The sequence below is a fragment of the Periophthalmus magnuspinnatus genome, chromosome 5 (assembly GCF_009829125.3).
Source record: "Periophthalmus magnuspinnatus isolate fPerMag1 chromosome 5, fPerMag1.2.pri, whole genome shotgun sequence".
NCBI lineage: Eukaryota > Metazoa > Chordata > Actinopteri > Gobiiformes > Gobiidae > Periophthalmus > Periophthalmus magnuspinnatus.
Window position 1 is genome coordinate 2,801,644 of NC_047130.1, and position 24,821 is coordinate 2,826,464.

The window sequence follows — 24,821 nt, forward strand, 5'->3', positions numbered from 1 at the left end:
ACAACAGCAGGTTATTCTATGTGCTAAGTGCTTTCTACAAGTGAGCTATAGGTAGGCTAAAAGTAGAAACATTATATTGTTTGTAAGAACTTGAAGTAGTAAACTGAATCAAACCAATTAGGCCGATTTGACAAATTAAAACTAAAGAATGTTTGCTCATGAAGACAGGTGCTGACTGAAAGGTTATGGCCAAAAGTTTAGGTGGCAGGAAAAAAGTGACCCAAAAAGTAACTTTCATGAGGAAATTATTCATATTGGAAACAGCAGTCGAAAGCAGCCTGAATATTGCTCATTTATAAATGAGCGCCCGCATGTAGGTTATTACACACGGTAAGGCTACAGCTCTCTCCCTCTCTCGGCTGCTTGTACCACGGGGCATGAGCGATGGTTCGGAGGAACAACGGGGAAAGTTGGAGATGAATACTTCATCTGTGACCCACATAATGGCGTTATATGGGGCTCGGTAGGGCAGCTGTGCCGTGCAGCGCTGGCGGGAAGAGAGAGCTCTGAGCGGTGCGCACTTGTCTTGCTTCCTCGCATCTATCCACCCATCTTCTCATCCTCGACTCCGCTCGCATCTAAAAGGAGGACAGGCGAAGGACACGGCGCGGAGAGAGGAGCCCCAAACACCAACAATTCAAGTAAGTAGCCTCTGAATAAAGCTCACTTTGTGCATCCAAACGGCGAGGCACTTGTTCAGGTTTACGCGGATCCGGATCAGATGAAATGTGTGTCAGCAGCAGAAGCGTGTTCTGTTCTTTTACTGGGTTGCACGACCAGAGCTTCTGCAAAAGTTAATCGTTTATTTACGACTTGCACGTTCATTCTGCGCTTAATGTTTGGCGATTTGCCTTAACACTGACAAAGCAACAAGACAAATGCCCATGAGAGCAGAGCACGCTCGCTCACTAGTTGATGATGAAGCCTTAGCCTTGTACAGAAGCCCATTGGCTCATATTGCCACGGTCTGTAGGCTGTTTACTTTGAGAAACAATCCTGAGATCTAACTGGTCAGGCAGGATACGGTATTTTACTACACGTTTTTAGGGTAGACTTAGGCTAAATAACCCATAAAGATCTTACAATGGGAAAATATAGTTTGGCTTGGCAATACTGATTTAACAAAATAAAGTTATTGTACAATAAACCCAGTTACTGTATTTGTTTACCACAGAAGTGCAGCTGCAGTAGGCTATGGTAAGGCCATCAAATGATTGATGATGATGGATCTATTGTACCATTTTTTATGACAATACTTTGACTGTAAAGACGGTCCAGTCCTGATTTGAAAGGTCATTTATTCAATATTCAGTGCGCCTGTCTGTCTGGGCTGTCTACAGTCAGCCTCTGCAGACATGTTCAGAGAGGAGAGTGACATTTCTTCCTCCTCTCTGGTCCCCAAGGGGCCCTCACTCTTCACACCACTCCAGAATGATAAAACCTTGAGGGATATTGCAAAAATAAAAGTTACTGAAACTTGCTTACTTTAAAGTCATGGCCGTCATATCAGTTCTATAGGCTCTTTGGCCTCAGCAAGTTTTAATGCCAGCTAGGCCTTTATATCCAACTTTGATGTGATACTGACTCCCTTAAGAACCACAGAAGAAAACAATTTGTAGAGCTTAAAGAGTTGTTTGGATTTGTTTTAAATGAAAATGTAATTTGATAAATAAACCTATTCTTGAATTTGATACCATCCTGTCTTGAGCATTGTCCACTCTTATCACTGTATGTTAGATGGTTTCAAGGACATCCAGCATAAAACCAGACAAATCCTCATGCCAAAAATATATATATATGAAGAAAAAAAGCAGCGTACTATATAAACAACCCATAATATGTAAAAAGGCTATGTAAAAGATGGTAGCGCAGATGGAAAAAATAACTGCTTTACAGAACTATGCACTTTCAGCTTTGCTCCTTTGTGGTTCTGTAAACAACACTTCAAAGTTAAACATCAAATTAAAAGAATGAACCAATATCACATTCAAATGCATACATATATTGAATAACAACCTGCCTCCTTTGATATAAAGTGGGTCAGGGATATTTTTTAGCAACCAGTCGTTTTTTCCCAAATACTGTCTATCTACACTACATATTAACACTCCTACGGCAGAACCATGAGGGAGTTCATTACAATTTTGCTGACAGTAGATAGGTTGCCCATTCTCTCTCTATCACATAGTAATTACTTATAAGGCCACAGGGATTATAATGTCCCCAAGTCCCCTCAGTAATAGAGCCAGTTCTTCTAGAGCTTTAGCTGTGCAAGCCATACGCTATCAGCTGCTCATTAGACAGTGCCCCTCTTAATATACCCTACTTTAATATCACAAGCCTCACTTCTACTCTCCTCTTGCACTTACTTCCACACAGGTCTAATGTGATGCCTACACAGCAGGTTATAAAAGAAACAACAGGACTCAAGTGTATATTTTGTGTATATTAGGGCTGCATAATTTATCGCAAGTATCACTATTGGAAAATTGGCTGAAGCAATAATCAATATCACAACAAATCAATATCACCAAGGTTTGGGCGTTTTTAAAGGTGTACTATGTAACTTTCCTGGTGGGAGGTCAATCGCCCACATTAATCGGGGTCATGCTAATGCTCTGACGTCTTGTAATGTTCTGTAGTATGACATTAAACTTAACTACGTTGCATTTATTGAGTAGAGGTGTTTAAAAAAAGCATAAAAGCAATCTGTTCCAGTATAGAGCCGTGGTGTATATATAGTAAAACACAAATTAAATATGTATATGCTAGTCTTATGTAACGCGTGTGTTCTTTGTTGCAGGCATATCAAGTCCGTCTGTACACGGAGAAGGCATTTTACAGCTCCAGTGATGTTTGCATCATCCTAAAGGTCTGTGACTATTTCCATCCTGTCTCCTTACTTCCTCAGTTATTAGTTCCACTTGAGCATCGACCTGTTTCCAACTCTCAAGGAACCTCATTTGTGCGTCTGTGATATCAGGTGTATGTGCAATTACTGTGGTGTAAATGAGCAAATATAACATGGTCATGATCTGTCCTTGTTGGTTTGGGCTGTCCTAAGCTGAATACATCAAATGCACAGGGATTCTCCATAGACGCTTTAAACCCTTTATGCACATAAATCAGCATTTGAGAGCGGCTTCCTTGAGGGACTTCGCACAGGTGTGACGTCAAGCCTCTGTTTACCGAGAATTGGCCCGGAGCGTAGAAAAAATATAGCAAGCACTGAATAATACTGACTGTTTTCATTTAAACTACTTTCTGAGAAAAAATTTGCATCTTGTTCGCATGCTATTCTGTTATTCTGTTGAAGAAAACATCTACTTTAAAACTGACTGCAGTTCAAATTCAATATACTTATAATGGGCCCTATTTATCAAATTTTGTTTTATTTCCAGTGTAATATTTTGGCAGTTATATTTTAAATTTTGGCATTATAATTTGGCATAGATTTTAAGCCAGTAATTCAGTTGCCTGACCAGCCAGTCTGTACTTTCAGAGCATAAAGTGTATCAAATAATTGTCCTTACTTGGGACGGTCCAATTACAAACGCTTTTTTAATGGAAATATATACATTTTAAAGTTATATCTTTTTACTGTTTGGGTTTTGGAGACTTCTAAGCTGAACTAAATGAAAAAAAAAACTCAAGAGCGGGGGAACTCCATATGTTTTCTGTTGTATGTGCCACACACTGACGACACCCTTCAGTTGCCACGGTGACGATGTATTCACTTCCACAGCATCTGTCAGCTCCACACACACATACACAAATGAACATTTAAATAAGAGCCAGTAAAACATCCAGGGACGGCCGTGTGAAGCTCCGATCTGAAATGCCAACTGCTCCGCAACAGCCGCAGCCAACAACCAGCCACAACTGATTAGCCCGTAGCTCTATCATTAAAGTCGCTGGAAGCCGCCATGGCGCAATTAGCAGCTAATTCAGTTTGCAGGCACCACATAGACACAGGAACAGCTGGCCGTGAGCATTTTGTCACTGTAATCTGCGGAATACTATTTCAATATACACAGTGAGATTTTAGTACCCAGAAAGTGCCAAAAACCAAAGTACTTTTTAGTAAATGAAAAAAACTAACAAACAAAGTAGTTGCAGTAAGTTGCATGGATATAGAGTGCAGTCACTCACAAGCAGATTAACCCGGACGCTTACTTTCTTATCCAACTTTCTTTTGCTCTGTTCATGTACAAATGTCCTTATTCCCGCTCATATTACTCTTGTAAGTCTTTTAATGCAGCTGTGTGAAAATGCGTTTTGTCTTCTTTTTCAGTTGCCAGGTTTCTGAACTACATAAAACAGAGAGTGGGAATGACTTGAACAGTTTTAGTTTAGTCCCTTTGTTTTGGTTTCTTTCTTCACTTGTCCAAAAGTAGCACTGGCTTCGCTCTCCTGAAGCCAGTCTGTTTCTTTTTATGAAAACTAAATTGTCTTCAAAGTCAAAATAAAACAAAAAAGTAGCACAAGACCCCACTAAGGAAGCTGTATTTGTCACATTGTAACAACGGCGAGGCTGAATAGAAAAGGGGATAAGATACAACCTTGGAGAACTCCTGTATGAGTATAAAAGATGTCACTGATTACATAGTCACATACTAGTCAGCATTTTGAGTATCTGTGAACAAATTTTTATTACATTTACTGTTTCTAAGTGTATTTGTGTGCTCTGTCTCTCTACAAGCTGTGCTGGCAGCATGTTTGAATGCACAATTCATGCTGTGTGCATGAATGACGGCGTACTGTGTTGCCCATAGTGTCACGTCTACCCGACTCTGCCAATTATTGTCAGCAAACTTTTATAAGTCCTGGTGGTATTTACGTTGCCTGTATGTAGTGCAGGACAGAAAATTGGATTAGTCACTCCAGGTGCCACCCCACACATAATTCTCAATCAAAAAGCTGAAATAAACATAAGGGAGTATATCTTAAAATAAATATATCTTCATTAAAAAACATTTAGCAAGTAAGCAAGATGCACAATGTTGGTATAGAACTGGCTAAACTGGATAGTTCTTATTTGAGGATATGTTATTCGTCTGCACTTCTTCTGTTCGCTATGGTCTTTTTGTCTTTGTGGGTGATTTATTAGCAGTGGCACACGGTCTGTTTAGGTCGGCACCGCGAAGATAAGATTAGCAGGAGGAGGCGCCATTGGCTGTAAGCTCCCTGGAGGCTGAGCAAGGCCCGAATGTATTGATCCGGGGGGCAGCTTAGACACTCCAAAGGGAGAAGTGGTTGAGTGAATTTGTCGTTGCAAAACCATCACATTTTAGCTTTGTGTGCAGTGCTCTATTTTGCTAGCATATCCACATAATCCTGTCTGGACCCGGTCAGCTGGAGCTCTAGGCTTCATGCAGACTTCAGGCAAAAGGGAAGCTGCCAGAAAACAGACCAAATCAGAGTGGACACATGGCAGGAGCACAGGGCCACGCGGAGACCTGGAGGTTAAGCCCAACACTACTGGGAGAAAGGAGGAGGTGGGCATGTTGTACACAGCAGCAGATTATGTTAGCAACAAGGAGTATCGATGAATGGAGGTGGTTGCATCAGGTAGGACATCAATATGCACCTGTAGTAGTATGCAGAAAAAGTGAAATAAATGAAGGTTCATGGTTTGATTCCTGCCTACTGTTCTTGTGTCCTTGGCCAAGACAGTATTAGAGATTTTTGCGTATCAGCAAAAAATCTCCAGCAGCAAAAACTTAATTTGAAAACTGTATTGCAAATGCACAGAAAGTTACTGCACAGCTCTCTTAAAGGTTTGTAATAAAATACGAGATGTGGGTGAGTTTGGAGTAAATTTAAATGACAGACTTTGGGGAAAATCATCCATATCAGCCTTACAAATTGGCCCAAAAACATTGCTTATCTGCCATTGGTTTCTCTGGATTATAAACAATCGATGGCACAGACTGGCAGCCGCACTCAGTCTGCCCCCGGGCAACTGTGTTTGCAGTGAATGACAATCATATCCAATACCAAATACCCTTTTTTGGGACTATCATGATGATGATGATATTCAGGATATATGGCATGAATCAGTCAAGATATGTTTATTGGCTACATTTTTGAGCCATTGGTTCAAATATCTCAGAAAATCCACCTAAAGCACGAGAATATCACCTCATAGATTTGAAAGACTACACTGCAAAGCTTTGTTTTTATTTTCAATCAGTTTTTTTATCATAGACTTGACTGCAAAACAACAAATGTGACATGATCCTCTGTTGATATATTGGTCACCTGTATATACTATACAAGATCTTAACACAATTACACAGACACCTTTATTTGCACACCTAAACTTTTAGTCTGTCCACTCAAATTCAGCAGGCTGAAACTGGGCCTATTTAATTTCCAATGCACAGTAGATAAATTATTAATTAAAACAATTAACTCATTAGGTTTACCCAGCTTATTTTCCAAAGAACTCTGCATATAATGACTGTAATAGTGCACCAAAAGTCTTTAAAGCTATGCCAAATAAAAATAAGTTTTCTGCCAAACTATTTTTTTCACTCTTTGTTCACTTGCTGCCAGTGGTAAATTGGTGCACATTATCAATAGAAAAGAGCTGCCACAAAGAGGCTGCCTGTACTGAACTTAGCCAGATAAGACTGTGCTGTCCAAAAGAGAATAGACTGTATCACACTGAAGGAATTGGACAAGCAATGGGTTACTTTGGGTATTGTTAGGCCAGACCCCTGGGAATGCTGATAAAAACAGTTTTCTGTTTTTGTATTTACAAGAAAATATGCTCAATACATATCGACCAAATAAGTTATTTTGCAATTTGTTTAATAGCTAGAGCAATGTTTCTCAAACAGTGGTGCATGTGCCACTGGTGATATGCAGACTGGTACACAGAGTATATATATGGTGTCTAATATCTAGAGAAATCTATTATAACTTTTTATTTGCACTTTGCATTCTTTTAATTATTTTTTTCTGAATTCAAGTCAATTCAAACCTAACACAAATGATCAAAATATGTGAAACCTGATGCATTACTTTCATTTGGTCTTTTACGGAAAATCCATCCATCCATTTTCTTTTGCTTATCCAGGGCCAGGTCGCAGGGGCAGCAGTCTAAGCAGGAAGCCCCAGACTTCCTTGGGGAAGTGTCTGACCTGAGAACGCCTTGGGGTCCTGGTGGGACCCAAGCCAGCCAAGAGACATAGTTCCTCCAGCGTGTCCTGAGTCTCTACCAGGGACAGGGACATGCCAGGACAGCTCCCCAGAGGCATCCAGGAGGCATTCGGAACAGATGCCCAAGCCATCTCAACTGGGTGCTCTTGATGTGGAGGAGCAGCGTCTCTATTCCAACCTCCTCCCATGTGTCTCCCATGTCTCCCATGTGACCAAAAGGATCTTGTCCTTTTGGTCACCACTGCTGATGCTGCACCGATCCACCTGTCAATCTCACGCTCCATCCTTCCCTCACCAGTGAACAAGACCTAAGGTACTTGAACTCCTCCACTTGAGGCAGGGACTCTCCACCCACCTGGAGAGGATAAGTCACCTTTTGGAGGAGCTGATTCTCATCCCAGCTGCTTCGCAAACTGCCCCAGTGCCTGCTGCAGGTCCTGGTTCAATGAAGCCATCAGGGCAACATCATTTGCAAACAGCAGAGATGAGATCCTGTGGAGAGTATAGAGCTGGTCCAGTGTTCTGCGACTGGGCCGAAAGCCACACCGCTCCTTTTGGAACAACTCTTACCGGGGAGGCTGAGGAGCGTCATTCTGCTGTAGCTGGAACACAGCCTCTGATCCCCCTTCTCAAACAGAGGGACCCGGTCTGTCAATCAGAAAAAAAACAAACAAAAAAAACAAAACATTTATGTAGTGACAGACGAAGACTTTGCTTCTCATATGCGCCTGAATCATTCACAGATTGCAGTATTGGTATAGCATTAAATGTGTTTGCACTGGCATCAAGATACTCACTGCCTCGGTTGCTGTAGTAACGGCCTAGATTTCTGTATGTTGAAGTAACTGATGGTGTGATTTTTCAGAAGCTGACATTCACAGCTGCTACCTGCTGAAAACAGTGCTCACAACAAGAGTGGGTCTGCCCGGGTCATCCTGTGTCCGAGCCTCCAAATCATTTGCCTCCTTTTAAAGCTGGGATACATGATTTTCAAACTATGAAAGGAGGACATTAATATTAAGTTTAAGTTATTTGGAGGCTTAAGCAGTTAATCAAATTTAAAGTAATAATTTTGATTGTTTTGTGCGCTTGTTCTTCCCATCAAAACACGGAGCCAAGACACTTTTCTAATATAGATACATATGGCACCTTTATATAGGTATATAGATAAATATATAAAGGTGCCACAAAACATCACTAACAAAATATATTAGGTCTATAGCTTCTCTAATTTTGACAGTGGAATTAATTGTTTGAAATAATTGTGATTTAAATTACGAGCCAACAAATCATTATTATAATGTTTGCCAAGCAGTTATCTAAGTTGTGCCAGGATCTCACAAACCCTTAAGCACTATGCTTAAATTCTCATGCATTTTTTAGGGATTTAGAACAGCTTTTTCAGACGGCGAAGCTAAACAGACTGGACGGCAGTAGCACAGCCAATCTGCTCTCATCCCAAAACATAACTTAACAATGTATCCCACTAGTATGTCTGAGTTTGTGATCAATAAAATGTGTTTAATTAGATGCAGACAACGGACAGCAGTCTGATTTTTGATACAAAATGCCGCTTTTCCAACATATTCTTAAGGGAAAAACTACATTTACAAGTCTGGTACCCAAGCTTAACCCTATTGACTTTCTCCTTCTGTGTCCAGTCATTTCATGTCTTCTTTTCTTCATCTCCACATCTATAGATTTTCTCTTCAACATTCTATCTTTCATCTGTCTTCAAAAATCCTTAGCAGTAACAAAATATGCCAATTACTATGAAACTATATTTATATCAGATCAGATAGGGAAAAATACTTGAAAAAGAATTGGACATTAGTTTAAGGTTAGGCCTATACGGGAATGTACTTAAATACTTACGACTTACTTTACTGGCCACCGTTGATGCTTCTTTGCCATAAACCTAGTTATTTTAGCCCCCAGTAGAAACGTGTATAAACAGAGAATCGCTTGGTCTGTACCTTGGCTTTAGATCCATAACCACAAATCTGAAGTGAATTGAATGAGCGCAGTACAGATGTCACTTGATGAATGGAAATTGCATTTCAACTGGTTTATGTTGATTCTGTGTCCCTGAACTCTGCTGCACAACTTAATTAAAAGTTTCAAGTTGGAGACCTGCTGATTGTAAATGACTACAGATGATACTGGTGGGGCCTAATGCTGATCTCAAGCTGTTCAAGCAGTTAATTACAAAAAATGATGTTGCAAACCAAATAGTTACAGATTGCAATTAATGCTGTCAGCTTGATGGTAAAGTGGTAATCACTTCCTGTTGAGGTCAGCCTATACTATGACAAACATTCATTCACAGTAAGAATGCTTGTTTTTTCAAGGTATTTTTGGCCAATATAAATGCTTTTTAATTGAATATGTGCAAAGTAGTTCAATGCTATACTATGGAACATTCCATGTTCCATGATTTTATCATAAAGCAATAAAATCCCATGGAGACAACAGCTACTAAACCCTTCTCCCAAAAAGTTACATAGTGCCCCTTTAGACACGCCATTATTAACAGCAAAGTGAGTAAAAAGCAACCATGTGCAAACGAAACACGGCACCTCATGGGAAAGCCCAGCTGTTGCCATGACGACAGCTTCTGGAGTTTTCTTCTGAAGGACGTTCCTCTTTTTATCTCTTGGTCCTTTATTCCTCTGTGTGGGGGACAATCAAAGGTGTGACAGGTAGATAAAGCCTAGCGCTAACGGGGGAGCGTGTGCAGGAGGAGAGGGGGGCATGTTCTGCACACATGGGAAACTGCCACGAGAAAGGCTTAAAGTGTTACTGTGGGATTTTGAGGCGTGAGTATTATTCATTTGTGTGCATGTTGTAGTTGGCTAAAAGAACAAAGTCTTTTTTTTGTTTTGAAAACGGCACATTGAGCTTTGAATACTTTCCATTGGGAGGCTAATATTGTGCAGTCTGCAGTGGTGTTTTTAGCAGAGATTCATTGTGCAGTTTACTTGAGAGGGAAAAAACTTGAACAAAAGTTTACATCTTTATGTCCAGTTTGAGTTTTTTGAGGAAATCTGGTAGTGTAAATTCTGCTGTTGTATTAGCAGAGGTTAAAGATAGAGTCAAGATCTAGTTTAGTCTCCAGAGGTTTTTGTTACAGACATCCACTTCACTTTCTTTATACTAGTTCTGATAAAGCTCAAATGCATACTAAAACTGTTCAGGAAAGCTCAAAATTTGTCCTGTTAATCCGATTTTTTGCAGTATTGATACTTGCTCAAATGAGGATCTAGTTTTGATATTAGTTTTAGTATCAATTAGTATCTTCTTTTCCTAGGCACTATTCTATAATATATATTTACCATTCTCTGTTCCCCAACACTATCCTTCTTTTTTCCAATTGCACATGGTTTTTGCATTGCTTCATTTCAGCACAAAGACCCACACTAAAAAATGATCAAAATCCCCGTTGGACAATTTAAGGAGGAGATAGTCCGTGCATTTAAGGTGGTGGTGTCAGAACTGGATTAGTGCAGCGAGCGCCTGGTGGGTTTATTCTAGAAACTGCCTCCCACACCAGTGACAGACTTCCTCCTCCGCCTCAGAAAGGGAACATGGGCACAAGAAGTGGGTTACATTCAGGAAGCGTCATCTCCACAGGGACAGCACAGGAAAAGGCAGAAGCACAACAAGACAGGAAAACCAAACGTTACAGCTGCCTTGTCACTGTTGTTCCGGCCAATAAGAGACAAGTAGAAGAGAAGGTTATCACTATACTGGTAATGTTGAAGGTAGGTGAAAGCTTATAATTCTAACAGGTTGGAATGAGACCGGAGATGGTTGATTTGCATTGTATTTTGTGCTATTATTACTAAAGCTTGGAAAACAGAGATAGCTGCATCACAAAGAGACTTCGACATATAGAACTTAAGTGTTTCTTGTGTGGTTCTGCATTAAGGTTGTTCTTTGCATTTGACCTCTCTTCCAAACAGTGGAACTTGTCAGGACTAGTGGGTGGCCCGGTGGTCTGGTTTCTGGTTAGGAGTACTTTGTTAGTGAATTTGCATTCTGAATATTTTAGGGTGTTGGGGAAAACCACAACATCGGGGGCAAAACTCTACACATAGAAACTTGGCATGACTGGTTGTTCTATTTTTAATTAGGCCTGCAAGATTAATCACAGTCAAATTAAACTAAAAGTACCATCATTTCTTCCACAAACAAACAAAATGCTGTTTTGTTCTGCATAAAAACCCTGCTAACCCTGTAGTTTAGTCACGTTGCTCAGTCTTTTGGTCTGGACAGGTAGGCACATGTCAGAACATTTGCAATTAGATATTTTTGTTCAACCGTAAATAAAAATAAATAGATAAATAAATAAATAAATACAAATATTATAAATGCAGAACTATTCAATATTTCATTACTATACATAGCCACTATACATTTACAACAATACACAATACATTTTTCCTCAGATTATATCATTTTCAAGGACAGGTAAAGTATTTTGGTCAGCATTCCATATAAAAGTGTTTTATGCTGTATCTGCACATTACAAGCACTCATCTTGACATGTTTACACGAAGTTGCCATTTTGCTGTGTATTAGATTAATTTGTATTTTTTTTACCTCTAACCTCCTGCAGGGCCCTGTGAGCAGCAGTAGCCTCTCCAGAGACTACGCTGATGTAAACTAATCCTGGACGTGTCCTGCTCCCCTCCTTCTGGGCTGCCCTCTGGGTCTACACTCACCACCTCTATTTCTCTGTGGGCCTTAATCAAAAAATCCCCGACTGGAGCTTTTCCCCTGCCTGCTCGTGGTACGCCTCAGTGACTCCCTTGGGTGCTAAGGGCCATGGCGGTGCCCTCGGCGCAGGAGTTCCACTGGCAGAGCCTGGCTCGCCTGTCCAGTGGGCGAGTCTACCACACCCTGACCGAGGTGGGGGGGCAGATGTACATGCTGGGGGGCTGTGATGCTGCAGGACGGCCGTGTGGTGCACTAGAGCTCTACTCCCCTGAGGTAAAGACCAATCGCATCTACTGTCTCTGTGTTTGGAAATGTGATATCAAACAGTTACAAATGAATCTATATTACACTTATTTTACATTGTATATATAACAAACATTTCATACTTATTTGAACCAGGTTAGTTAAATCAGTACAGTTTTCATCAATCCCTGATCAAGTCATTTGTAAATTGCTTAGGCTGGACACTTCTCATTATTTTTCAAGTACCAGTAGGCCAACTTAAATGATACTTGGGTCACAATACCAGTACCCGAACACTACTTTTTTGCTACCTATGTTTAAGTAAATAACAAAACAGAATCATAACATGCTCATAAATCCCATTGAACACAATTTCTTTGAATAAAACTGCACTTAGTTTCTAGTGCTGGCATTGGATATAATTCTTATGTGCTTCTCTCATCACCCGAAAGACATCAAAACGTATTAACTATATATATATATATATATATATATATATATATATATATATATATATATATATATATATATATATATATATATATATATATATATATATATATATATATATATATATATATATATATATATATATATATATATATATATATATATATATATATATATATATATATATATATATATTATACAAGTTGTTTTAGTATTGTTCAAAACAAACAATACTGCAATAACTTTTAATGTTACCTGGTAACAGCCTATCAAATATGTAGTTTGGAGATGGTTTGGACTTTGGAGCAATTATGATATCTTGTGATTAATTACACTGACTGACATACAAACATTAGTAGCAAAAGCAAAAGTAAATCAAGTTTGCTTCAATAAATACGAAGAAAAAATACTCTGTGATCCCAGCCCTAATGTGAACAGTTTGTCCTAGGGCTGAATGACTCTAAAAATACCTTATTGCACATTTTGTTATTACATTTCTTCTAAAACAAAGATTCAGCTCAGAGTGCACATTTTGAACTTGTATCTTGTATCTGAGTATCAACATTTAAAAGCAGATTGAAATATGTTTTTCTTCCAGCGACCCTGTCCACTTTATTGACTTGTGTTGGTCTTTTTTACCAGGGCGACAAATGGATCAGTCTCCCCCAGATGCCTACACCACGAGCGGGGGCGGCTGTGACTGTTCTTGGGAAGCAGATCCTGGTGGTGGGGGGCGTGGGGGAGGACCAGAGACCCATGAAGGTGGTGGAGATGTACAACACAGATGAAGGCCGGTGGAGGAAGAGGAGCGCCTTACGAGAGCCTCTCATGGGCCTCTCCATCGCAGTCAAAGGTACACGCATTTGCACTTTACCCTCTTGTGAAAAACTAAAGTACTTTTGAAAGTTTTACTTGAAGCTACCCTGACCCATGTGGTTTATTTTGTAACCGCAAAACAGTTTAACTACAATTTATCTTACCAGGACTCAACAAAAACACCACAGTTTATTTCGCCTTTCGCTTTTGATCTAGTATGATATAAGACTTTAATTATTCCTATTTTAATGTTTTAAATGTATGTGCACCTATAGGTTAGATGCCCTTTCTGTTCTGATTGCCTTAGTGAATCATTTTATAATCTTCAATTCTATTTATTTAGGTATAACCCCAAATCACAACAGCATTTGCCTCACAGGACATAACAAAACTGTGAAATATTCATTGGTCAATAAAGCAGATTAACCATCATTCTGAAACAAATGGATACCAGTCCCAGAGTGCTCCCTGTCCTCTAACTAACAAAACAAAACAAAACACAAAAAACTCAGAAAAAACACTGGGGAAAAAAGGTGAAATTCAAGGAGAACCCCATTGACGGAGCGATCCACCCCCATGGACAGACAGGCTGTAGATGTGCACATGTCCAGGACTGATGTGCATCCTTGTGCTGATAGAGTTCAAGTCTGTAGAGCCAGAGTCCACTCAAGACAGAGCGACCAAGGGTGGCTCATCAAGGAGCTCATTTTGCCCTGGTTTGTAAACCATATACCAAACCCAAAATTCTCTACATCGCCAGTAATGGAAGTTCAGACATATTGTGCTTTTGTCTGCTATATAGTCTATATAGTTAGAATCTATAATCTATCATAATCAGATTATAATTTTGTATATATTCATTGCAATGTTGATCTAAAACGATAATATAAAAGAAAAAAAAAGAAAAGAAAAAAAAGAAAAGGAACAAGTTCACAGATCCCCAATGTGGTTCCCAGTGAGTATTAGGAGCTGATTCCCACCTGCCCCTTTATGGTACATTGATGTAAACGTAATTACAACAAAGTGCTGCATGTTGTCGGCCCCTCCTTTTGGATAGCTGCAGATTACACTAGCAAGCAGCAGATTTTTTTTCCTTCATTTGCACCAAAATGGCTACACAGTGCTGCTAAATCGTGCATGTATCACCAATAAAGAAAATAAAACTGGAGAAGGAAGTCAGTACAGAGGAGTGGGCGTGTATCGGTGGAAATAGGAATAGATCAGAGCAATGATGTCTTAAATGCAGGAGAATAAAGATTACTCAAACATGCATAAATTACTCTGAATACAACTAGGAGTCAGTAAATGAGAAAGGAAAACAATTATAACATGATTCAAAGCTCTTAAAGGTTGATTTTACACAATATGTCTCCTTTAAACATTCATTCACCTAAAGCATAAGAAGGTTATGTAATACCATTTAAAGTATGTTAAGAATAACTGGACCAATCAAGGCTTGCGTGCATTATGTGGGTCTTAGTTTGTGCTCAGTGAAGTGGCACATCTGTCAGACTGCATTACAACTCAGATAGATGTTGTAACCACAGTTATTGGATGTGTGATACGTTTTATCGTGCTGCTCTCTCAATCTCCCTGACTCATCTTCAATACTTGGTCCTGCGTGAGCTCACCCCTCCTCATGCCCATCCCCACCAGCCAAAACTGAGACAAATAGTCTGACAGAATGATCGATCACGCCAAATTAAACGAATATGATATTTTGAAATGGATAGTCAGCCATGCACCCAACTAAATGATGCAATTTGTATTGACATTTGTACGATCATTGTTTTGGATATAAAATAATGAACAACAGGTAATGAGATATTTCTTTCCTATAGCGGTCACGAGCGGGGCCAAAAATGAAATAGCGTTATATAATAGGATCTGGTGTGTGGCACTTGCTCACATCCAGACTTTTTTCTGGAGTGTTTTTTGGAGTTTTGACACTCACCCACATCCATTCTTATGCGGGAGGTGTCAAAGCAAAGTGCCAGACATGGACTTGTGCATTCTGAAGGAGCACTGTGTGTCCTGTTCATGTCTGTCACAGTCTCATGCCTCATCACCAGCTTTCCTCACATCCTGCTTCTGCCCTGCACCTCTCCAGCACTTTAAATACACCGCACTAAATATAGAACTCAAGTGAGAATCTGTGGTGTCTGGTTTAATACAGTTTAGTCAAAGTACTGATAATGTTCTCGATGTTTGTCAATTTATTTGTTGTTACGTTACAACAAAAATTCTATTGGTCATGTTTGGGTGGTAGGGAAATAACAGCACACGAAGAAACCTATGCAGACACAAGGAGAACATGCAAATTTCACATGGAGAATTGAACCAAGGACTATGTTGTTGAGAGGCAAAAGTCCTCACCACCCAGCTGCCTCTAAGTAGCAGAGCAGTATGCCGAACATTTTGGTCTGAACTATTTAACCACCTGCACTTGTAAATCTGTTCTCTTTAACTCTATATTTATAGGTTTCAGCTTCCTCTTATATACAACATTTGAGGGACGTTTTCTCTTCAAAAACATATAATAGTTAGTTTAAAATCTTTCTGAAACCAATGGAAACAAAATCTCTAGTATCATTCCCAGTCCTGTGTAGTTTCTCCCAAAGAAACCATCATATATCTTCTTCAATGTAACTTTAATGCCAGTAATAAGATCGAATATGCTAATATTTGAAAGAAAAAAGTTAAATCTTGACTTGATGATTTTGTTTGCAGAAAATCGAGCCCTGGCCGTGGGGGGAATGGGTGCAGACCTGCTGCCTCGTAGCATCCTGCAGCAGTACGACCTTCGGAAGGATGTGTGGGCCCTGCTCCCTCCCATGCCCACGCCACGATATGATGCTAATACTAACCTGCTGGGAAGCAAGCTCTATGTAGCAGGTACGCACACACCATAAGTAACAGTGCAACTTATTCTACATATACCTTACAGATACAGATACCTTCTCTGAACTAAAAACTTTTACTAAAATTCAGTGGTGGAAGAGATACTCATTTTGTTTGCTTAAGTAAAATATAGTACATATACCAGAGCAAAACACTATCTCAAGTAAAAGTAGAAGTATCACCTGAAAAAAATCTATTTAAGTAAAAGTATTAAAGTGCCTGTTTAAAAATGTACTTCAAGGGTAAAAACTAAAAGTATTTTGCATCGATTTTGAGGTCTAATAAAGCTTCAGACTGATTTTGATAAAGATTTGTGCTGAACTTTATTTTATTTCTAAGCTGTTGTTATTTGTATATACTGTATATTTTTTGCTCATACTACAAATAAACCCCTCTGCCTTTTCAGCAGGTCTCCTATAATAATAAAAAATACTTTTACTTTTCAGTCTAGTTAAAAAATGTAGTGGAGTAGAAAGTACACATACTTGTTCTCAAATGTAGTAAAGTACCAGAAAAAGTATCCACTGTGCTCTAAAGTACAAATAAATGTTTACTTACTGTATTTTACTACTTTTACTTAGTTACTTCCCAGTACTGTTGTAATTGAGGTTGTAGCTCCCAGTTAAATTGGACCAGCAGTAGCAGAAAAATCTCGGACCATTTTTGAACAATACAGACCAAAAGGTTCCACAAAGACCAGACAAGAGCTGCAGTTTTTTTTTTTTTTTTTTAAGATTTTCTGATTCTGAATTCTCAAACCATTACATTTTCCCCATTGTACTTGCATCAACTTTGAGAATAAAATGTTCTTCGGCGACCAAAATAAAATCTTTCTGAAGACTTCTGTCAGCAGATACCGTATTATACCTGATCAAGGACCCTGCAAGGAAATAAAGCCAGAGTAAGTTTGCTGTACTGCTATGAAAAGTGAAGTGTTAAAAAGGTTAGTTGCAATAAGACAGAATACATGTGGGAATGAGACAGATGGTGCAGAGTAATTGAGTATGCAGTGAAGAGGCATAACAGAGGACAGGACGTATTAGATATTTGGAGATAAAGTCACAGAGGTCATACTGAGATAGTTCAGGCATTTAATTTAGAAGTAGATTTTAAATGTGACTATATATTAGGACTTGATTTTATCTTATTCAGGCGGGCGTCAGTGCAAAAGGCCAGTGAAGACCTTGGAGGTGTACGACACAGAGACACGTAGCTGGAGCACCCTGCCTGCACAGCCCTGTAAACGCTCCTATGCAGGGGTGCTATGGGACCCCATGGGGAGGCTCTGTCTGCTGGGTGGACTGAGGCAGGGGGGAGGACACCAAAACTCCAAATTCACCAAGAACGTCAACATTTTTGACACCAACCAAGGTACCTAGAGCATTTTCCTTTAAGTTGTTTGAGGTTTCATAGAGCCATTTCCATTTATCAGGCTTGTGGGTTTCAAGTCCAGACCAGTCTATTGAGTAAATTGTGTAAAAAGTGTGAATTCAAACCTTACCGTATGAATTTGTTTCTCTATACATAGATTTCAGAATGATGAAGAATTTGGACCGTTGTTATAGTGATTATCAATGTAAAACAAAATATTACATCTTTTAAATTGGGAAAAAGTCCTGAAAATGTTGCAAATAACACAGAGCTGAAACACATGAATATAAATAAATGTTGAGAATTTTTAACACTGTAAATGTAGAGATTAGAGGCAATGACTTGACCTCAATATCTGAATCTTAGTCTGAGCAGTTTTGACTAGTTTTGATTTATTTACTTGATGAACCTCGGTGATGACATCATTTCATAATGTTTCTGACTTGTTTCAACATACCGCCTCTCATTTCAAGCTTATTAAAATCTGCCAATGGGGTGAGAAAATTGCACTTTTTAAAAGATACCCTCTGGCAGATTTAGTTTTTCCAAACTATCTTTGAATCAATTAGAAATATGAAACAAGATAAATAATTTCAGTCTGATATGTAGGGATGGGTATCGTAGTCATACTATTGATTATTAATACTAGTGCAATTATGGTATGGTATGATTTATTTGGACAGGGACAATACACAACATTACATTGACCTTAAAAAACAGGAAAGATGGTGCCAGGTTATAGCAAAAATACTCATTTCCACCTGTAGTCCCTGGACAGGCTGATGTTAAGTAAGAGTAACAATTTAGTGTAAGTGGACACATCTCGCCCCTCAAATACGTCATTTCTAAAAACATTCATTTCACACACAACCACACCAATTTATTCACACACACACACACACACACACACACCCCCCACCCCACACACACACACACCCCACGTGTGTGCACACACACACACACACACAATCACTCAGTTTCAGATACAAATACTTCTTTCATACACATTCACTAATGGGTGCAAACTTGCTTTGATATTAGCCATTTCTTTGTCACGTGCAAACTTTTGAAAACTCGTGCATGTTATAATCTCATTTGGCTTTAACTATTCCACTGACTCATAGCAACAACAGAGAAAGCCAAGAATTATCATACTGCTTATCCAGTCTTTTAACAATATTTAACAATACTAGCCTAAAAAAATTTATTATTTTGGAGAATGAGCTTAGAATTTGCTCATAGCTATCAGGCTCTATCTACTCTATGTTACACAAAATAAGAAGAATGCAGGTGCATTTTGTTTCTACAGTTGTACAAAGTGACCTGTTTTCTAGGTAGACATTGCATAGAGACCAATACTGCAGAACAGAATGAAACAAAGTGCATTCCAATATAAATAACATGCAGCACAGAGGACAGACCTGTATGCTATTTTCCATTGTCAGTTTTTACAACAAACGCATGCTTCTTCATTTAAAACAACATAAACCTTCATGACAGAAAGTAGCATTGACTTGACTGTGAAAAATGGCTTTCTGCTCAGACAGCCTCATTCCTGTCTTAATTCTGTTCAGGAGCTTGCGCCCGGCTCCACAATAGAATGACTTATCCTTCTCCCCGCCAAAGGCACCCCCGAGTAACAGGTGAACAAATTGAGGAGGGACCGGAAGGAGATATGGGGAGGAGAGAAATCGATAAGTCATTTTCGACAGCCGGCTTTTCGCATTCACACATTGGGCGCGCTTGGATGGAAGACAAATAAAGCAGAACATGAGGGCGATAATGTTAATGTATGATAATGGAGAGAAAGTTTGCCTATCCCGGCGCTAGCATACCCGCGCACACCGCCACAGATCCACGCGCGTGCAAATCCGGGGGTGGGTGGTTGGGTGGGGGTGGGGGAGGGGGCGAGCGCAAACCCATTCCTCCGATCTAATTTGGCGGAGATGAGATGGGAGATGGGCTGCGGAGGGAGGGCCAGGGAACGAGCAGCGCTTTAAATTACAAGATCCAGAGACAGATTGCTTTATTATCCATCTCCAGCAATATCTCGCCACACGCTCGTGCAATCAGCTGTCACACGCACACACAACACTTTTCTATTACAGTTCTATTCCATATCGCCAGTATTAGGACGCATTGCCTGTTAAGAGTTTTGTATGTTAGACACTGGGCAAGCGATATGGACAACAGGCCTATTGGAAAAAGTTTCACTCATATCAGTTACTATGTGTTAGACAGGTTCAGCAATATCTTTCTATTGTTGTCATCGCAGTGTAATTGTCTGGCACTGAAAAGTTACAAAAGTAGAAAGTCTAGAGATCAGGGCATTTCAGATAGATAATACTTATACCTTATTATTAAAATGACTTTATTCCGGACTGTTTTGGACCTAAAGCAATATAAACACAGACAAAACAGCTTGTAAATACGGTTCAAGAGAAAGGAGAAAGAGGACGTTTTGATTTTTACAGTATTTATGTGTACTTTTTTCGATAGCTTGAGTCCTAAAGATGCTCAATGTAACTTTTCTGATGTAGGGTCTGCCACCTTTTTTTCTCCCTGGAGATGTTTTTACTGTGCCTGAAATATCCGACATTGTGGTATTACGTGTATCCATCATCCATTTATCCAGTTAGAGGTGTTTTTTATTGCGCAAAAAACGTGTATTCTTACTGTGAACAAGGTCGCCTCTCCACAGAACTTGGCCGGTCTTTTGCTGGTGCGGTACGATACTGTCAGACATTACAGGCAAAGCATTATAATCTCCATGGAGACAAAGGATGGCAGGTCTTCAGGGAGAAAAGCAGGTCATAGTAATATCATGCACACCACATCTATCAGTAAAAAGATATACTATGTGTGAAGTATTTGTCCACATATTGTCCATTTGCACTGTACTATTTGCTTGTTTCCTTCAAATTTTGTGATATTTTTATTATGGAGACTTGAATGCTGTTCTGTTTTAAGTAAAGCCTTGTTAATCTGTCAACACACTGCATAGGGAAAGCTTTCTTCTACTATACACCTTTACAGCTCTCCTCTTTACGCTGTCTGGTCCCCATCTGCTACTGTATCTGTTTTCAAACTAAACAAGCCCTCCATGTTGCTCCAGATGTAGTTGTGTTAGTTGTGCTGTCTTGGTGTTTACCTTATTTGTACAGTAATAGTGGCAGTGTGACAAATCCACACGTGTTTACAGAGACCACCAAAGACACGCTAATTAGAAGGCACTGAGGCTGAGTGCAGGCAGAAGAAACCATAAAGCATCTGTCCCCTGTGGTCGGACACTAGCTAACACTCACATCTTTTCTGTTTTGATTTTGTTTTCTACCAAACAAGGCCTAAAAGCAACAGATATAAGAAACAAAATAGAAATGTGGTCTCAGTGCGGGGGTATGCTGCTGCTGTTGCTCAATTAGTAAAGACACACATCCAAAAGTTGACGGTTAGAGCTCAGTTGTTAGCTTTACATACAGTCATATCCTTGGGCAAGACTCTTGACACATCTAGCCTTTTTGTTGGTGGTTGGGGGGGTTTGATGGAACAGTAGAACCTATAGATGGACTAATGCATTCATTAAACAAATGCAATAAATGTTTAATTGATGAATTGCTGTTATGTCAATCAATCAACAAATTATTCATCCCGAAAAGGCAACATTTTACCAGTCAGTGCAAAAAGTTTGCCTGTAAAGTATGGCTTTTATATGAAGCACTTGCTCAGCTGAAATTGTTTTAAATGTGATATATAAATTAACTTGAATTGAATTGGAAAGTCCAGAATGATATTTCTTTGTATTTATTATTCAGAGGGATAGCAGTCTGGTACCAACTCCCTCCGTGGCGTCTCGAGCCAGAACCAAACATGATTATGCAATCAGATTAGTTTATTTCAGTGACGCATGTGAAACGAAGGAGCTCATTGGTCATCTACCATTATGCAACAAAATGACATTTCTATCACCTCAGATTAACAGACTTTAGTGCATAGCTCATTGATTCTGCAGAAATCTGTGATATTTTATTCCCTGTATTTTTTCTTTCTAAGTAGCTATATTTGTTTTGAAATGGATGGACAGTGCCTGCTGCTGATTGGTTAATCCACCTGTCAATCATGTCCATCTGCACTTCAGAAGATTCAATAGTGACGAGAATCATGTCTTTGTAAAATACTGAAAAAATGTGTACTCTAGATCCCAGAACTGGTACTCTCATGTTAACCATTGTAAGAGTACTTCACTGAACAGAGAGTATTTTGGTACTATGCCACGCTTTTGTACAGCACAAAATGTATGAAGAACTAGTCTTTCTCACTCCTCTAAAGTGTTATGTAACAGACTTGACATGTCAAGACCCAAAAAGCCTCTGAGGTACTAGCACATAGTGTATAAGTTTACTTAATGAGATAACTCTGGCTCATAATGTGTTCTTATGTGGGTGTACTTACTGTCACATGACCACTCTGAGAGCCTCAGACAAAAGAGGAATCCTTGTTCTTTTGATAGTTTTAATCACAGAGCGGCTTCACAGAGGAGCTGGGTGGAATTACCCCCACACAGTACAAAGACTGCCATCTCTCTCATCCCATTGTCAGCCCTTCTCTCACTCTACTCTCTCTCTGTCTCATTATCCGCTTCCCTCCGCAGTAACGAGCATCTTTTTTTTTTTATTCTCAGACCAAAGGAAATCTTGGCATTGGTACTTAAATGAGAAAATCCTTTTAGAGCAACTGAGACCGCGGATTAGGACTGTAGTGTTTTTGGAGTAATTGAAATTATACAGATCATTTATGTATTACTGAAAAACAAATGAGAAAGTTATGAGGCAATGAAATAACTAAGTTTAGTAAAGATAGTTTGTTTTATTGCTTATTTTAGGATACACTCTTACTGAAGCATGCAAGTTTGTTTTTTTTATTTTTTTCTCTTACATTTAATCTAAAATACCTGCCATCCAATCCCTACTTTCTGTTCAACTGCAGGAAATTCTGGGACCACCATAGAGATTCTCCAGTTGGTTAATCCACCTGCTTATGCGACCCATCGGTATTCATGAATATCTTATGCGCTCCAGACTATATATCTCTTTAAAGTATTGTAAAAGCATGTACCCTATATTCGCTGGCCTTCCTCAAAAGTAGTCCTGGCCGAGCAGACCTGGAGAGAGCTCTGAGGTACTGCACTGGATGCTCCTCCCCAGTGGCATTGAAGGATGGGTCAAATAACAAGAAGAAAAGTATTGCCCTGTCATGGTAATTACTATATCGACTTATCGTTCAATATATGAAAGCTGGAACAATATGTTTTGTGGATCAATATTTACCGTGTGTACAATTTCTTTGCAATAATGAGGAGATTTTAGAGGTATAGAGCCATAGAGGGTTGATTAAATAACTTCTTTGGCCGAATATTGGTTCATTTATTACACTGTTTATTTGTTGCAGCTTATGCGTTTATATAATACTGCCTATTTAAAATGGTTTACTGGGATTACCCTGCTTTATTTTAACTGTGGCAATGGCATAAAGTAGTTTCAATATTATCTTTTATCGCAATATTTATCTGCAGCTATATCTATATCGTGCTTTAATGTCATGTGTTATCATGACAGGCTTTTAAAGTATACCTTAAACTTATCGAACCAACTTACTTTTAATAGTTATCAACAGAAATATGTAGCAGAGATGGAACAAAAAAGTTGCAGTAGTGAGAAAAGCTGGAGTAGAGGGTGGCATAGACTAACGTGGGAGGACAGCGACAGATATGTGAGGAGATGTGAAAATTGGTATAGACAATAGAATTTCTGTCAACTTAGGCTTATATTTATACAACTTTATGCTTTACTCTAACAGACTAAACAGAAAGGCAGGGACAAAGGTGGAAAAATAAGTTTAAATTGAATCAAGTTAAACAATGTAAGTTAATAAAGGCTCAAATTAATTATGAAACACGCATAATTAAACAAGAGAGAAATGTGAGAAAATGCTAATGCCAGTCTGAGAAAAGTGTATAAAGTGTGTGGTGAGGGGTTTTAGAGCCTTAAAACGTATATAATAAGCAAAAAATAAAGCTGGCTACTTTGTGGATTTCGCCTATTGTGGGTTATTTGTAGAACGCAACTCTCGCGATAAATGAGGGACTACTGTAATAACAAAAAGCTGAGCTCAACTGGGATCAACAAGAACAAAACCAAAACTAAGCCAACCAGACAAGAACAGGTGTGTTTAAATCTAACTAACTAACTCAAAATGAACTCAAGAGGGAGGTACTACACTAAAAGATAAACTAAAACTACGAACTTGAGCAATTATAACGAGACAAAAAAACCCAAAAAAAAAACTAAACTGTGCGCACCCAAAATGAAAATATATGTGAAATGTACAAGAAAATAAAGAAAAGTACTGACCCTGTGGAGCAGTGGCAGAGTTATCCACCACACTTTTGTAACATTTTAGTTGTTAAATGCCAACAATTGTGGACAAAATGGCAAAATAAAGTTCCATAATTCCCTCAATCTACTGTACATGTACCTTTTAAACGGAGCCATTTGAGTTGGCCTCCTAAAAGTTTGCAGAAGTCTCCGCCCAGTGCTCAGAGAAGCCACACTCTCAGAGGAAACGTGCTCTGTTAATTTGTGCTGCAGAATACACTGTAGATCTCAGTGCAGCAGCGGTGAGTTAAAGCAGCACTCCACAGCGTCTCCTCCTGGAACAATGCATGCAACATTCATGAGTCTCACACAGCCACTCAGGTAATAAATGCTGGACTCTTTCAAGAATAACCTCAGGGATCTTTTAAGCATTCAAATGAATACAGTGACTATTACATTTGACACAGAAAGCTATGATTACGTTTAGGTACTGACCTGTTTGACTCCCATTGTTAGGTTTTTGCGAGTGACAAAACACCACTTGTATAGAAATATGTTGATAGTAAAGGTTGAATATATGCTTGGAGTATTTCATTAATTTGACCTAGTATGTTCCTTTTGATAAATAAACATATGGGTTTTACTCATAACAATTTTTAATTATTGAATGTGATACACTTACAACACCTATAACATGATTTAATTTTTTTTTTGTTTTTTTGTTTTTTATTTGGATTTGTTGTTCTAGTTGTCAAGATGATTGTACAATTAGAAAGT

The 24,821-nt window shown here is 39.0% G+C and overlaps 1 protein-coding gene across 2 annotated transcripts in view; it reads left to right on the forward strand.

The window, feature by feature from the left end:
- Window positions 1-479: 479 nt before the first annotated feature.
- The window catches only part of klhdc8a (kelch domain containing 8A), a 31,563-nt gene continuing 7,221 nt past the window's right edge, over window positions 480-24,821 (forward strand). The window contains exons 1-6 of one of the 2 annotated variants that reach the window (XM_055221808.1): window positions 480-641; window positions 2,804-2,872; window positions 11,792-12,165; window positions 13,228-13,438; window positions 16,132-16,296; window positions 17,455-17,673. In XM_055221808.1, coding sequence (XP_055077783.1) covers window positions 12,001-12,165; window positions 13,228-13,438; window positions 16,132-16,296; window positions 17,455-17,673 — 760 coding nt within the window. In that variant the 5' untranslated portion in view covers window positions 480-641; window positions 2,804-2,872; window positions 11,792-12,000. Of the gene's footprint in view, window positions 642-2,803; window positions 2,873-10,765; window positions 10,935-11,791; window positions 12,166-13,227; window positions 13,439-16,131; window positions 16,297-17,454; window positions 17,674-24,821 lie in introns of those variants that run through there. The other variant, XM_033966709.2, reaches the window with a different exon arrangement.